At 44.8% G+C, this 17,544-nt stretch overlaps 1 protein-coding gene across 1 annotated transcript in view; it reads right to left on the bottom strand.

The window, feature by feature from the left end:
* The window catches only part of NARS2 (asparaginyl-tRNA synthetase 2, mitochondrial), a gene marked incomplete at both ends in the record, with an annotated part of 57,899 nt that overhangs the window by 19,847 nt on the left and 20,508 nt on the right, over nucleotides 1-17,544 (bottom strand). The window contains one exon of the mRNA XM_082014276.1: nucleotides 4,892-5,024. Within this exon, the coding sequence (XP_081870402.1) occupies nucleotides 4,892-5,024 (133 nt within the window). The remainder of the gene's footprint in view (nucleotides 1-4,891; nucleotides 5,025-17,544) is intronic.

Raw genomic sequence — 17,544 nt, 5'->3', positions numbered from 1 at the left:
GGTATCTAGCCAAGGTCAACCCACCACACCTGCCAGCCTCTCTCTCTTGATTTTCACCTTTCAGAGAAGTTCAGCAGTATCAGTCCTAGCCGTCCCCAATATTGCTGTGGAACTTAATGGTTTTAGGAGCAGCTCCCAAGTGTATTGTTTAACTTGGATCTTTTGATACTGCAACTTATCTTTCCAAATAAAATCATGACCAGAGTTGAAACAGAGGAAATCATCAACAAAACAGGGGTAAATGTCCGCAGCAGCAATTGAAGGTGCTGTGCCCTACCAGAAGGGGTCAAATCATCATCTTTATTATATAAAGACAGTTTCAGAAAAATCACAAGAACTGCCAGGAGGATTTTTGTTTATGCATTTACCTGGGCCATGTACATGGATGCAGTGCAGATCACAGAGTATTTACATATGAAATATTCACCAAGTGGACCGTTATTTCTTGCTTTCATGCTTGCTCACCCCGCCCCCCCGTACATGTGTGCACATATACACACAGACACAGAGGGGAGATTTGCACGTCTTCTTGGTCATAAAGTCCCATCTCGGCTATATAACCAACAGCTCAGGACTCACTCTGGAGACATGCTGTTTTTGTGAAAGGAAAGAGACTCTTGTCTGTCAGACCACCGCTTCACTGGCCATCGAAGCTGAACTATAAAGGCTGATGGAAGTGAGGAAAGAGCCTCAGCTATGGCAGCTGGATGCGACTTCAGAGAAGGAACCTATAGCCCTGCAAATACTCCAATGTCCCCAAAGAGCACTGCACAAAACACTTGGAGCAAACCTTTCCCATGTGATTGCCTGTGTTTGTTCCCTTAAGACTGCAGTCAGATTCGCCCAATCGTCTTAGCCTTGGCCCTGAAGACAGAAAGTACTCTGAGTGCAAACTATTCTGGAAAACAAACCACACCCACGTTTCAGATCTAAGGTCCCTGAAACTGGCACCCAAAATCAGGGCTACTGTTGATTTGATTTCATGCATGAATTCCCTTCTGTAAAACAGAGGTAATAATGCTCCATGTCACTGGGCTGTAATGACAGCAAATTAGTTTTGATGAAGTACATAACCAGAGGAAGAGAATACTTCTGCCCTCAGGACAGAGCTCAAATACTGTGTGTTAAATTGTATTCTCCATCTTAAAGAGATGTATTCTGCATCTCTTAAAAAGACAGTGGTGCTAGGATGTGATCTTGTTAAGGAAGACTAACACTATGCATAAACTCCTGAAAGTGCCCTCTGGAAAACTTTCTTCTAGCATTTCCTAATTTTACTGCCTAAATAATTTTATTTTATTTTTTAAGCATGGTTTTATATGTGTGTTTGATGAAATTCAATAATGACTGCATCATACGGCTTCTTTGAGACCCCATTACTGTCACGAGTAAAGTGGGATCCTTTAAATCCACTGCACTACCAAGACAGGGGAACAAAAAATGGAAGATAATGACCTACAAATACAGCTACATGACACAGCACTGAAGAGAAAGGGAGAGGCTGGCAGCAGGCATCTCAGACGGCAGATGAGACCGGAGACCTCGGACCTCCAGTTCAGAGACTGGAGGGGCAATGGCTGTAGTGAGTCCAGACAATTCCATACAAATTGGACCCCTTCCATTGTCTTACCTGACCACCTTCTAACTCCCTCTCTATGTCATCCAGTTTGCTTTGGGGCAACTTAACTCAACTTCTTGACTAGACTTTTCTGGAAAGAGGCCACAGAGGCCTCTCCTTAGATAAACTTACAAACACTCTGTAACGCTGAAGTAGTAATACTATCATGCAGCGCAGAGTGCTGCACTGAGCACATGGGACTTTCCACAGAAAGTATTGTGAAACCAGTATTGTGAGAGTTTAAGTTTCTTTGTAGCACTAAAATATGTTTTGGCACAGAGCAGAAATTTAGCTTCATGATCAAGACGCGTGAGACTTCACAAGAACTGCGCTAATTTAGGAATAACTGAGCGTTACTCTGTGCAATTAGAGACAGAGGAAAAAAGGGCTGTTGCTGTAAGATTTCAGGCCCTTTGCTCCCAAATACATGTAACTTTGTTATTAGATCCTCTTTTTCCTTTGTTTTTTTTGTAAGGAAAGCTACATTTCTTTTGAAGCTTTGGCTGAGAGACAGATCTCAAGCCTCATCAGTGAATGGTAACCATGTATATCTTTGTAGCAAGGCTCTTTAATGGCATATTAGCCTTCAAGATGTCCCTGAAGAAGCTGAGCATTCCCAGCACACTAACTTGCTGGATTTAGAGGTATTCAGTCCAAATGTTGAATACCAATTTTAAAAATAAATTTTAAACAATCCAGCTCTTTATGTAAGGACAAAGTTCAGATGCTAACCCTGGCCAATAGCCCCCAGGGCTTCCAATTGGGCCTTTTGCACTGAACAAAGAACTTGCAGATGACGACAAAGAGACAAACTGCCCAACGGGCAGATACATGACAGAAGACTGAATTTAGGTCAGTTATGTGGGGGAAAAAGAAACTTAACTTAGGCTTTAGAGCAGCTGTCAGGTTTTGTTTTGGTTGTTTTTTGGTTTGGTTTTTTTTTTTTTTTTTTAAAAGAGAGATTGCCCAAGGATTTAAAAAGAAACAAAACAGGAACTCCACTTCTGCAAATGAGAACATCACAAAAGTAAGCAATGTAGACTCACTATGAGGAATGCAAAACGATGGCTGCTAGGAGACTTTCTGTGACAGGGAAAGACGCTTGTCAAAGACTTTGGGACAGAGTGAAGAAGCGAAACAGGAAAGCACAAGTTGAGACTTCACAAGATGTTTAACAACAACAAAAGCTGAGCCAAAGGGGGGGAGGAGGAGGGGGTAAGTTCCTCCTTTGCCTCCAAATAAAGGCCCTACACATTCCACAACAGTTCTCAAATCTAATACTCTGAATTGTCTGACTTGGCTGTCTATATTTCAAAAGCCAAGAAACTAGGAATCTCGCCACAAGAGTACAGATACGTTCACATGGTGTTCAGGGGCTCAAACAGCACTTAACAGAAGACCCTGCTTCTTACAGCAGATGACACCAAGTAGTGGTGCGGTTGACACACCTGAGGGACAGGATACCATCCAGAGGAACCTGGAGAAGCTCAAGGAATGGGCCAAATGCAGGGTCCTGCACCTGAGTCGGGGCAACCCCCAGTATCAGTACAGGCTGGGGGATGGAGGGATGGAAAGCAGCCCTATGGAGAAGGACTCAGGGGTACCAGTGGGTGAAAAGCTGGATATGAGCCGGCAATGTGCACTCGCAGCCCAGAAGACCAACCATGTCCTGGGCTGCCCCCAAAGCAGCGTGGCCAGCAGGGCAAGGGAGGGGATTCTGCCCCTCTGCCACGCTGTGGGGAGTCCCCCCTGCAGTGCTGCATCCAGCTCTGGAGCCCTCAGCACAGGAGAGACATGGACCTGTTGGAGCGGGGCCAGAGGAGGCCACAGAGGTGATTAGAGGGGTGGAACAGCTCTGCTGTGAGGACAGGCTGGGAGAGTTGGGGTTGTTCAGCCTGGAGAAGAGAAGGCTCCAGGGAGACCTTCTTGCAGCCTGCCAGGACTTAAAGGTGGCTTATAGGAAAGATGGGGACAGACTTTTTAGCAGGGCCTGTTGCGACAGGACAAGGGGTAATGGCTTTAAACTAAAGAGGGTAGATTCAGACTAGATCTAAGGAAGAAATTTTTGACAATGGTGGTGGTGAACCACTGGCCCAGGTTGCCCAGAGAGGTGGTAGATGCCCCATTCCTGGCAACATCCCAGGTCAGGTTGGACTGGGCTCTGAGCAACCTGCTCTAGTTGAAGATGTCCCTGCTCACTGCAGGGGGGTTGGACTAGATGGCCTTGAAAGGTCCCTTCCAACCCAAACTACTTTATGATTCTATAGAAGCAGTGAAGATTTCAATCAGCTCCTGATTACCTAGAGAAACAGGGGCCTCAGGAAGTAAGGCATAAACATACACATATGCTGTGCTCTAAGAATACAGAAAGCTGTTCTGGAGAAATGGAGAGAGAGAAAAGAGAGCAGGATGTTATTAAAGAAGGTGCACAGAGATTCCCAATGGGTCAGTCCACACAGGGCAGAGCCATCAGATGTTGAAAATGCAGAAGCAACACACACAAGAGACAGAGTATGTCAGCTCTGCTGTCAGGCCATACTGACTCAGCAGACTGGATATGATGCAGGCTGAAGAAATCACCACCTGGATGTTACTTTATACATCTGTAGCGAGTGCCTCAGGTCTTTTTCTTTTATAAGGATATCTTTCCAATAGTTTTCCAAGGAGCTTATCTGATATAGGAGAGCGCGTGCAGATGTTTACTCACAAGTCCTACTGGGCAAAGGCTGGCTTATGCTGAGACTAGTAGGATGCATTAGCATCCATCATGTGGTTAAACTGCAATGGAGAGGTCAATCCTGAAAAATCAAGAGCTGCTGGCTAAGGATTTCTTTCAGTCTTCTGCTAAAGCCACAATGAATAGTGTATGCCAGGAACTGTTGTTTCTACTTGACATTTCAATGTAGGTTTCAAGGAGCTCTTTATGGAGCACATCAAATCGCTGCTCAGATTCATTGGAAAGATGTTGAAGGGGAGAGTACCACTTTCATTAGCACCAGTCAAGCACATTTACACATTTCCTGGCAATACAGCAACTGTGCAGCCTTCCATTCAGATGGGGGCTGTGTTCACACTTATATTTTCCCTTCCAAATCCCCTCTGTGGCATTACCTCTGCTGCATAAACCCTGATTGTTGAAAAGTCCTTGTGCAACCTCCACCCAGCTCACACATGGTGAGAGGAGCTGCAACCTCAGTTGAGCACAGGGGGCAGAGCTCAGGAAAGAGGCGGCAGTTCTGGCACCAGTCCTGCATAGACATTTGGAGTGCCCACCTGCATGATGTCTTGGAGGTTTTCAGTGAAGGACAGCTCAGCTTCCACCATATAGAACTCCGCCAGGTGCCGGCGACTCTGTGAGTTTTCCGCTCGAAACGTCGGGCCGAAGGTGAACACATGGGTAAAAGCCCTTCAAGGCAAGAAGAAACAGTTAGGTCAGGCCCAGCACACAAAAGGGTCTGTTATATTGAAAGCCCCATCTACAAGCTCACTTTTCTCCTAGGATCTAGAAGCACTCATGTTTCCATTTCATCTTTAACCAGTTAAATGGCACTGCTGGGTATGCTGCTATTACGTTGCTTCAGCTGGGCATTAAGGGGTTATTCACACCTCTCCATGACTCAGCGAGTTTGTACAAAGCCTGTTCAGCTTTCGCTGAACACTATTCGTGCTCAGGACACTTTTTGAAGCTGTGTGGGAATTAAAAAAGAAAAAAAAAAAAAGACAAAAAAAAAAGACTTTCTGCAGAACCAGATCACTTGGAGAAGCACCTGGACATTGCACCAGTCAGGCTCCCCTCATCCACATCCCTTCACATTTGTTTGGCTGCAAGGCCCAACCTTTACGGGTGCTGTGACACCCCAGAGCCCAAGAAAGCAGAGGGGGTCCTGCTGCTGGAGTGGCTGGGCTCAGCAGGCGGTGTAGCCCAGCGGGATGGATGTACGGTGTACAGTTTGCAGTCCCCCTCTAGTGGCAAGACCAAAGTTTATTGCTGAGATAATGAACTGAGCTCCTTCCACTCGGCTCAAAACGGTTCAGCTGAAAGGGGTCCTACTGCAGAGAACACATCTTGGGTATCATTTTATGCCCAAGCAACCAATACGTTTCCTATTATGAAGCTATTTCTCCAGTAGCCTTCTGGAGAGTCTGATTTAAGTCTCTCTCGTTCTGCGGTCACGTCATGCTGTGTTACACAGGATACAAAAGCCTTCTTGATTCTCCACTTCCTTCATAAGAAGCCTTCCTATCAAACTGCAACACAGCTTTAGAAGTTTTATTTTTACCATGGGGAAGCTACACTCCAAACGATACCTCTTACGCTGTGGACCATGAGCACTTGAGCTCCTGGACATCCTCAAGCCAAGCGAGAGGTTCCCATGATAGCTGTGTTTCCTGCCATGCTGCATGGGAAGCAAACCATGATCAGGCAGAGAGCGAGCTGCTTCGGAAAAGCCATGGACTGGACAGCTGCTACCTTTGGTATATCTTTAACTTGACATTATTTTTAGCTGTAGACAGCGAGTAGGACAAAAAGATTCTGATCAGTTGAGATTAAGCACAGTTTAATGCTAGTGAAAGGATGCATGCTAATTGCTGGGGTTGGCATTTGACTTGCATCTTGCTCTGCAAGCTTTCAACTTAAAGAGGGTGTTTGCTCAAGTTTCTGCGCAAACTAATTTTGTGAAACTGAAGTTTAAATAAACAACGCTACAAAAAGCAGCATTTTTCCTTGGCCCCTTATGGAGTCATCTGCACTGCAAATAAAGGAACACACACATTCTGCTACACTCATCTGTTCCCTCATGCCACATGACAGTTAAAGGTTATGATCCAAAGAAAGAGCACTTTCTTTTTCCTTGAGCTGCTAGTAGTAAACACACCAGAAGAAAGTTCCAGGTCAAGACTTTGAATACGTAGCCTGCCTGTAGGTTTCTTTTCCCCACTGGCTCTGCTTTCTCTGCTCCAACAAACACACTTTCTGCCTCTACTTGCCACCCACACCTGCACTCTCTCATACATGACCACAGCACCTATGATGCTAACCAGATTTTGCAGCAAACATTTTTTCTCAAGCATCATTTTCAGCATGCCTCTTTTTCCTCTCCTGCTTTTCTCGCTTGCTGCAATATTACTGTAAACTTCTGCCATCACTTGATCATCCTCCTTCAAACTGCCCTCTGCTACAGTGTCTATAAAACCTCAGCAAAGTTTAGATAAGTGATGTACCAAGACTATTAGTCACTGCACAGGTCAGTATTACCTCATCAGTTCCTTGTGCTCCCCCATCTGTAGCCATCTGTTGTCTTGGGTTATAGAAAAAAAGCATGTTTTTCCTCACAAGGCTTTTTTGTGTTGTTTTTTTCCCCATGTTCCTACAGCACCTGGCACAACAAGGTCTTGGATACAAAGCTTAAGAGCCTCAACTGCTATAGCAATACAAACAACCAGTATGAAACAATGAGTCACTTGGCCAAAGTTGTTCAATGTTTAAGGCAAAACTGGTCAAAAACTTTTGATTGCCAGGCCACAGAGGTTGGCCTGCAGTGGGAAATGGGAGATGCAGGTTCTTGTACTAGCTGTGCCCATGTTTCATGCTTTTGCTAAAATTTTTCAATTTGGGCCTCTTCTGTTAAAGAAAGAATTTTCCCTGAATAAGTCAGTTTGGTCACAAGTACAGATTGTGACTGGGCCAGAACTGGACACAAGACAAAAATATTTTGAGAAGTTTGCAATTGCTGAAGTACCTACTTAGGACTGCTGGGTTTGATGTGCAGGTCTCTCATTTCTCCCTGGCATGAAGTCTTCAAAAACTAACACTTAAAACTAAAGCATACCAGCTGATTATGAGGAGATCCTGTCCCCCAGAGCAGCAGTCTGGCTTCAGTGAGACACACGTTTCTCAGCTGCTGTCCAGGCACAGGCACTGACACTTCACTCAGTGTAGGTCACTGGGGCAGATGACAGTCTCCAGCAATGCAGGCTATTATGAGCACTTGGAACTGTATTTCCTACCGAATCGCAGCCCAAGCGCGACTGATATCTGAGGCAAGTGGAAAGCTCTAGTGTGCAGGTGAGCAGGAATTAACAATAGCATAAAGGTTACAACATTAGAATGAAACTGGATTGGGTGGTCGAGAAGATGAAGAAGTATTTGTACTTAAGCAGTAAACCATGAAGACTTAGTTGTTCCTGCACTCTTAAAAAATGTAGCTGTCATGAGATCAGCAGAATCCACAGTGATCGGGGTAAAGGCAAAGGTGGCAGGGGGAGATCCGGACCACTGACTCAATTGAGGGACTATGAAAATCACCTCCCCCTTGTCCTAGGAGCATGCACGTCAACTTGAATACGTGTAACCAATAATAAGCAGTGTGGTAATTACTAGCCAATGAATCACAAAATCACTAAGGTTGAAGATCATCAAGTCCAACCATCAACCTAACACCACCATGCCCACTAACTCATGTCCCACAGTGCCACATCCACACATTTTTTGAACACTTCCAGAGATGGCGACTCCACCACCTCCCTGGGCAGCCTGTTCCAATGCCTGACCACCCTCTCAGTGAAGAAATTTTTCCTAATATCCAATCTAAACCTCCCCTGGCGCAACTTGAGGCCATTTCCTCTTGTCCTATCACTAATTACTTGGGAGAAGAGACCAACACCCATGTTGCCACAAGCCCCTTTCAGGCAGTTGTAGAGCGATGAGGTTTCCCCTCAGCCTCCTCTTCTCCAGACCGAACAACCCCAGTTCCCTCAGCCGCTCCTCATAAGACTTGTGCTCCAGACCCTTCACCAGCTCTGTTGCCCTTCTCTGGACACGCTCCAGCACCTCACCATCCTTCTTGTAGTGAGAGACCCAACACTGAACACAGGATTCGAGGTGCGGCCTCACCAGTGCTGAGTACAAGGGTACAATCACTGCCCTACTCCTGCTGGCCACACTATTCCTGATACAGGCCAGGATGGTCTTGGCCTTCTTGGCCACCTGGGCACACTGCTGGCTTATGTTCAGCTGGCTGTCAGCCAGCACCCCCAGGTCCTTTTCTGCCGGGCAGCTCTCCAGCCACTCCTCCCCAAGCCTGTAGCGTTGCATGGGGTTGTTGTGACCCAAGTGCAGGACCCAGTACTTGGCCTTATTAAACCTCATACAGTTGAATGTAAACTTGGGAGGGTTCTCCATTGTTTTTGTTAATCATGTAATGGGATAAATATGTGGCAATTCCTCTGTGTGGGGTGCTAGCTTTGTGGAATACCACCTAGCACCCATATCTGTGCAAATATACTATAAATAAAATACCCCTACTCTGTGTGTGTATTAGCGTGTTGCACACCACATATACGATCCCAGTTTTGGGGCAACATGATGACTAGAGACTTATCTTCCGAGGGGCTTGCTGGCTGCAAGATATGTAAAAATAATTTAAAAATTTAAAAAATCCTTATTGCTCCAAGATGTCAACAGTGGTCAAACACTTCACAGGCACAGATCAATTCTGTGCTGCAGGAATAAAGCCTCTCTGTGCCCAGGATGGAGCTTTTGGGGAGGACAAGTGAAGAAAACTCCCACAGGAATGGATTTCAGTCTTTTCTCAGCAACAGACATCCTGCTGGGACCAATCTTCTCTAACTTGTACACAGAGCACCACCTACGTTTATAAAACGAACCATTAGCACTGCAACTTCATGGACTATCCCAAGGTGCTCAACAACAGCAGGGATAAGGGCGTTGTGATAGCCTGAGGAGAATTAACATCACTGGTGACTGGTGTAGGGCCACACTTGCCTGCTTGCCCCTTGGAAGAGAAGAAAAAAAGAAAAATAATAAAAAACCCCCAATAAACTCCCCTCTGCAGGGAGGGGAGTAATTATCCATTTCTCAGGCTAATTGTAAAAGGAAAAGATAGATACAAATAACTGTGAGAACTTCATCACGATCCTGGGACCCTGGCAAAGGGAAACTAGCCAGATGTCATGCTGGCAAAGTGATCAAAGGAGTGCAGTAAATTCAAGTCATCTGGTAAAGGCAATGCAGCACTGACCAGAGGCCTGGACATAACAGAGAAACACAGCTAAAAATACATACAGTCACTGTCATCAACTCCAAGCGTGAACAATTATTGTTCATCCAGACATTCATCTACTGTTTACTGTGCTCTGCCTTTCAAGACATTAAGCAAATGCACACTACACAAATCCGACCTTTATTTGTACTTCATCTGCTATTAAAAAACATATCCATGATTTGATACACTGCTGTATCACACTGAGCATGTACAAATAGATGAGAAAAAGAGGGATGGGAGCTGACTCTGCTCCCATTTCATGGTACTGAGGGCAAAACCAGTCATTTTGTTCTGTGTGCATTCAGCACCTAGCACAATGGAGTCTCAGTCCAGGGCTGTGACTCCTATGCTCTACAATGCAAATAATCAATCATTTAACATTCCCAGACCTCTGCAAGACTTCCAGCATTTAAAAATAACTTGAAAATTCTGGCTAAGTGTTCAAAAGTGCCTAGGTCAGTTGGGATTGTGAGCACTCAAGAGTCTTTAAAAAAAAAAAAAAGAGAAAGTCAGTAGTGCCAATTCCTCATCTCCAACAAAAGCACACACAGGAGTTAAGAAAAAAAAAAAAGGCAAGCCTAATAATCTGTCGAGCCCTTTTCCTTAGCCATTACAGGCTGAGCAGTAATGTCTGTAACGCTGTCCTTGTACGTGCTACCAAAGAACACAAGAGAGGCTTTGAAACGAGTCCCTTTGCAGTTAGCTTCACCCAGATCAGAGCTCTGGACAGGAATCCTCAGTGCATTTATGCAGTTCACAGGCGCTGCTGGGGTCGACACCAGAAGAAGGCAGAGAGCCGTTTAATTAATTGCTCCCTTTCTGGGACTGTATTTTGCTCTGCCCAGTTCTTCTAGAAAATTTGAGAGCTTAATGTGGAGGCCAGGAGAATACCCACAGCACTCCCTCCAACACACTGAAAAGCTGGAAAAGCTAGGGTCTCATCCTGCAAAACGCTGAGCTTGCTTGCCCCGGCCCAGCGAGGGCTTAGCCACCTTCCCAGGTACAGGCTTGCAAGAGTCCCGTCGGATGCAGACGGCAGCGCCTGGGTGCGTTGGTGGAGCGCAGCCGTCCTCTGGACAGATGATCACTGGGTGGAGGCTTGTTCTTACCCAGGCTGCATTTGTCATCTCTGCCCTATGAACACCCAGGAAGGGAGAAACTTTCCCCTTTTCACCCTTATTTTACAGTTACTAAAACCCTCTTCAGAAGCAGCTACCTCTTCCCCTTTGAGAGCTTTATGCCACACAGAACAAAAGCTCGTTTCATTTGAACTCCTTGTCAATTCATTATTGAAGCAGTGATAGAAACCAAGAGAGAAGTATAAAGTATCTGTGCCCAAAGCAGCTTAAAATCATCTTTTTAATTAAACACACACAATGTTTGTATGCCTGAGCATCTCTGCCTCACTGGCAATTTTTACACTGCAATCCAAATATAATTAATTGTGCCGATGGTTCCCAAGCCAGGAATGGATTGTGCTCCTTTTCTAAGCCAGGACTCCACGCTGCTACTGGGGTAATAAAGACTTATTTGTGCTGTCAAACGAAGGGGATATAACTCTGAGCAAGCCTATTAATCAAGAAGATGCAATCCCTGCACAGTCAGCTTACAGCCCATGCCAAGGTCACACCACACGGTAGTGACACAGCTGGAGGCAGAAGCTGGTTGCTGTGACTCAGGGCTAAGCACTAAACCACACCAGTACACGCAGCTATTCATTTGTAGGGTGCCCTTGTTCTCATCCCAAAATACTACAGGTGTCTGCATAAAAACAAATACAGTGATTACTCTGACAAGGTCTGCAGTGAAGCGTTAAGCTGGAAGGTGATTTGTGCCAAATCTTACCTATGGCCATACTAAATGAACAAAACATATGACCCTTCAACACAGTATGTTCCCCCCCAAATCTAGATTGCAAGAAAAATCTATAAGCAATAGCTCCTAGACCAAGGACAAAACATATGGTGTCAGCAGAGGAGGAAAGGAGAGCAAGGTGACCCTAAAGCCCAGGAGCTTAGCTTTGTCAGCCACATTGTTCTTTCCCTTAGGAAGGGAAGAAATTAATAAAGCAAGCCATCCAATGTAATTCTACTCTGTTCTGGTATGACCATATTCATTTTGAGCATGGAGGACTTACCTGCTCTATCAAAATAAGCAGGTGACTTTGCTTGGCTGCCAGAAGACACCAGCTGGGTGCAGTGCTTGACCCAAGCACAACTGGGATTGTTCAGGGATGCTGAAATTGGTATGTTGAAAGATGCTCTGGCCTGATGCAAGAAACCACACGCACACAGACAACAATTCAAACATACAGATCCCAATGCCTCCAGGAGCTAGTTTTCAGAGGAGCTGGAAACCCAGGGCTCCTAATGATGCTAGTGAGGTACAAGTGCCCAGCAGTTTGGAGAAGAGGGAGAATGTTTAACATCCTTGAACTGGGTAGACTGTATTAAAATGAAACCTCAGAGTTGGACAGAAATACCTGGGTTTTAACCTCAATAGAAAAATAATACTCCTATTAGTATTGTTTGGTGGCTTGGATTTTGCACAATGAAAATGCACATATTTCTGTTGAAAGGGTGGCAGGGGGACTGAACTTTATCCAGGAAAAAAGGAGAAAATGGAGTTTTAAAAAATTTCTCATAGAACATGCCACTTCTATCTGCCCTCTGAGGAAGCACTGATGAGAAAACTGCATCTTGACAAGGGATTTTATAGCAGTACGTGAAGCTTGGGCCCAGGCAGCAGAGCTGGTGTGCTGAGTGCTAAGGTTTCAATTCATGCTGCGACGAGATGGGACTGTACTTCCTTTTGTAAGCAGCCAAAAATAAGTACATAAATTAAAAAAAAAATGCTGTCTAAGTTCCCAGACAGGGACTGGGAAGTGCCAAACTTCCCCCCCCCAGCCAGACTGAAGCAACACAGCCATTTCTCTCGCTGCAACCTCCAAAGGGCAGAGTCCTACCATGCCTGTGGGACCGCGTGTGCAGCAGCACCCTTGTGCCACACTCTGGGACCAGCTCTCCCCCTGCCACGTCCTCTGCTCTGGCTTCAGCAGCAAGAAAAGGAGAAGATGGGACAAGGATCCTCCCCAGATCATCCACCTCTGCCCAAAAACGATCCAGGCACACTTGAGTAATTAACAACAACGTGACCCATATACCTTAATTATCTGGCAAAGCAGCCTGCATTTTGTTTATTAAACCTCACCACACACCTAGGCACAGCATTGTTAGTTTACAGATGGCAGGAGAATAGGGGAAAATCGAGACACAAAAGAAACAGAGTTACTCAGAGTCATACAATGTCTTCTGCTCCAGGCTCAAAAGTCTCATCAGCCTGGGTCCTCTGCCCTTTTATGTGACTCTGTTGTACTTTATTCTCAGTGGAATCTTGTTTTGTCCTAGTTGTCATATTATTATTTCTAATTAAAGTCAATAAAATGACCAATTGGCAATGATAACTCAAGCTGGGATGATGAAAGCCACCAGAGTAGTTAAGCATTTATTCAAATAACCATTTCCCATGCCCTAGCTAACACAGATCTTCTACAAAGGAGTGTTATAAAATGTTTCAAAGATTTAAATGAAATGGGGAGCAAAGATCTCTTTCAAAACTTAATCATCCCAGTGACTCCTACTCTAAGCCATAAAAATACATTACCAGCATGAAGGGGGGAGCAATTGTGTTAAATCTTTTTCCTTTCAGAGTAGAAAGCACACATGTTCTCCACAAACTGCATTACAATAGCACTGAGAAGGATTTTTCTTTTTTTAAATCAATTTTTTCAGATGGACACTGGTTCTACCAACTCCACAAATATGAATCACAGCCAGAAACTGCATCAGTGAGTGCATTACTGCACAAAGGGGGTCATGGTTCAGGTCACATCTCAGTTTGGGTGTAGCTATTTAAAATTTCCACAGCCTCAAATTCTATAGTAACTAAAGAAAGTAAATAACTGTATTAAAAAAAAAATTACTAAAAAGCTATATTAAATGCAACACATTCCATCTGACCACAACATGTATCTATAACCATATTCTACTTCAGAGCAATGACAGCAAAGCCTTGAAGAAATTCAGGGCACACACTATTGGATTTGTGCATCTGTTTTAAGAAAAGCTGTGGGAGCAAACAGGGATGGAGCTGCCTGCCTTGACATCTTGTACTGGAGCCAGCTCTTGGGGTACAGGGGCTCCCTGGGAAGCAGGAGCTGCGGCCGGAACACAAGGCACGTTCATGCTCTCCTAAGCCACTGATGGTCAGCTGAGCTGCACTAACAGATCGCCCACAGGCTTCTTCTTGCCTCAGTCCAAGTAAAACAAGTTTGCAGAAGCCACCATGAACGTGGCTACCATGGTACAGGGAACACGCAGGCAGAGAGTTGTAACAGCTGAGCTGCAAGGCCCTACACGAACCTGGATGCTGGGATCTTCTGACACAGATCCTACGGCACCTACTACTGCTTTGAATAGAGATGACAAGATGTTCAGAGAAGGAAAGGGACTGTGCACTGGATTCAAGAACAGAAACAGAACGGTTTATCTTAGCTTACTTGTAAAAGGAGGACCAAGAGTTTCAGCTGATGACACCTTTCACCAGATAAGTGTAAAACCTGTTCTTCTGTTGCTACTTGCACATGATTTTTACAGTCAGGAGACAAAATAAAGAGCACATAGTCCAAGTCACTGCTGGGATTTGCGCTCAGCCCTTCATGCGTGGATCCCAGGGACATGGCTGAACTGCAGCTACTCTCAGCACACCTACCATGCTTCTTGCAAGGGAGTTACGTGCTTCCCTTCCCAAAAAACTGGAGAGGGAGAAAAGACCAACAGCATCTCCATGTGGACTGCAAAGCTTCAACCAGCCAAGCGGCTCTAGGCCCACCGTTGTACCTACAACATTCATGCATTGAGCCTCCCAGTAACAGTCATTAACAATCACTGCGGCAGTCATGAACCAGACTGAAGCATGTGGTAATTGATTAAAACCAGACATGTCAGGGTTGCTTTTTATAGCTCCAATTAAGTGTCAGCCTAATTAATGGAAGTTAGCGTGCTAATTATAAGAGTCTGCATTGTGAGTCAGACTCAAACAAATGTTGTGCAAGAAATGTCAGAGATTTTTTTTCAGGCATCCAAGATAAATAATTACACTTATTTTTGTCAAGTCTTAGCAACAGGAATGTTATACTGGACATCATTCCTGCAGCTGCATTCAAAAGTATTTCAAATTGTACAATGTAGAGCAAATATTTGCTTGAAGACAATGCAGTCTGTTCCATCATTAGCAAGTCATTTTGGAATCAAATTTTAAGGCTGCATTTGCCAGATTGATGAAAACGAAGGCTCTTTTATGGAAGGCAGCCTCAAATACATCTCTTCAGCTCTGCAGTGTTTTCTTGAACACCAATCTGAAATGACACCTACCTCCCTCCATCTCTTCCACACTTTGAAAAGCGGTGAAGTACTGGAATTTTAAAAGTGAAATCAGTGTGATTTCAGTATCTTCTGAAACAAGCAGGAAATCCACTGTGTTCAGCTCTCTACAAACTCAGGCAGGCACAGCTAAAATGGTCTGCCGGACTGAGATTTTTTTTTTTTAGAGCCTCTCTGAAACCAGAAAAAACAGTTGCAGAGAATATCTGCAATAGGCAGAACAGTAGCAAAATCCATGACGGTTTAGAAATCAAGAGGATGTGCTTGAGGAGAGGGGAGTGGGATTAATAATGTTTCAACTAAACCAAGTTTGATATCTAGACATTAACGGGCAGATGTCAGTATGAAAGGCTGAGATTTTAAGTTAGGCAGAAAAATACAGGTCCTGGAGAGAGATGTTGAATAGAAAGTGCACTAGAGAGAAAATTCACCAAGATGGTCTTATGGATGAGATCGGTGGAGAGAAAAATGAGAATGAAGCCAAGAATAAACTTAGAAGGACAGAATAATTCAAGCTGCAAGGGACCTCAGGAGGTCACTGGTCCAGTCTTCTGCTCAAAGCGGGGTCAGCGAGAAGGCTTTATCTAGCTGGGTCTTGAAAACCTCTAAGGATGAAGGGTGCACAGTCTCTCTCGGCAGTCTTTTCCAATGCTTGACTGGTCTCTTCGTGATTTCGCCCCCCCATATCCACTCAGAACTTCTCTTGTTTCAACTTATCCCCATTGTCTCTTGCCCTCCTGTTGTTCACTACTGCAGAGAGCGGGCTTGTCTTCTTGATAACCTCCTTGCAGGTCACAGCAGGCTGCTATTAGGTTGCCTCTGAGCCTTTTACCCATTTGCAGGGAACTTCAAGAGAACATGAGAAAAACAAGAGAGGCAAAACCTACTGACGGTCTGGTAAAACCAAAGAAACAGAGCTAGGGAGAGCAAGGAATGAGGAGAGAACTTATTCTGTGATTTAGGGAGGGAATAGCCCCCAGAGCTTTTAGGAAAAGCAGTTTTAAAGCTCATGATGCAAAAGGCAGAACAGACAGTGCCAGGGCTGAAACGTGGCAATAGGAAAATCAATGCAAAACAATGATGTAAACTATTTGCAAGAGTGGCTGAAAGGAGACGAGCAGGTAGAGCTTGTGGGAAGTGCAGACAGGTGAAAGGAGGGGAAAAAAAAAAAATATATGGAGTAAATACAGCCAGTGAGTTGTACTTCCTGGCAACAATTGATTTTGGCTGTCTCCAGTATGCCTCTGAATCATCTTCAGCTGTCACAGGCCCTCCAGCCTAGTTCAGGTCCCCAAAGGGGCCTTTATCGTCACGGGAGGATCACAGGGCAAGGAAATACCACAAGTACTTCACAGCAAACCAGTGACATTTAAAACCAGTTATCGGGACAGACACAGTCCTGTAAACTTCTACCACATACATTGGTTACTGACTCATGTGAGACTGAGAAGACTAAAGGGGAGAGCTGTATTACTGAATAAAGACTTTTCTGGAGACCTTAAAGACCCTACAGATTTATAGCAGCTGACAATGATTCAGACACCCTGAGCAGTCAACCTAGATGCCATCACTGCAAAGACAAAGTACAATGAAATGAGAAGTTGTGCCAACTAGGCCTTTCGTGTCATACTGAGACACAAGATGAACTTCTCTGACCTTGCCTTCAATAACAAGCATACACAGCACAGAAGACAGTCAATAAATGCAGGAACACCTCTCTTCCCACTTTTCCTCAAAGAAAAAGGTTAAAAACTCACAAATTATATAAGGCTTGTTGTTCTCTCCTGTAATCAGGAATAGCACCAAGCAGCCCTGACATAAAATGGAGCCTGAAGCCCTGGACAACATGCAGGCACGGGTATTCAGACAATACTCCATGGGCTGCAAGATGAACCCTCAGCAAGGACAGCAGAAGATTTAGTTCCAGACACATCTGGTAAGTCTTCTCCATACCTCTCCTGCCCAGACTTTTCCAACCACAGCTTGGAGGTTGCTCATGACCTCTGTAAACCTAAAAGTTAACTCCAAACAGACATGACGGCCTAGCTGACTTTCTGTTCCCTGCTACCTAAGCCCCATGGACAAACTCTTCCCTGCCTCTTACACCTATCCTGCTCCACCCCTCGTTTCTAACAGACTTGTGCAGGATCTGTCTCTGCACTCCCACGTCCTACAGCAAGTCAGAACAGGATATGGGCCAAGAGTAGATGCAGAAGGGTCTCCAAAGCATTTCTACCTTGGTCTCCTCCCACAAATTTTCAGGGACCAGTTGTTCCTGAAAGCCTTAAGACTGCAACAAGTCAACATTTTATCTAAGCTAAAGGGAATTTTTCAAGAACAGTTCCTTTTCTGGGCATGAAAAATTGAGTCTGGCTAAAACAAAGGGTAAATTTCACAGGATCAAATCCAAAACACATAA

The sequence above is a fragment of the Phaethon aethereus genome, assembly GCF_964289735.1.
Source record: "Phaethon aethereus genome assembly, chromosome: 1".
In the NCBI taxonomy this organism is placed as follows: domain Eukaryota; kingdom Metazoa; phylum Chordata; class Aves; order Phaethontiformes; family Phaethontidae; genus Phaethon; species Phaethon aethereus.
Note: the sequence above shows the minus strand (reverse complement) of the source record. Positions and strands in the feature narration are given on the sequence as shown.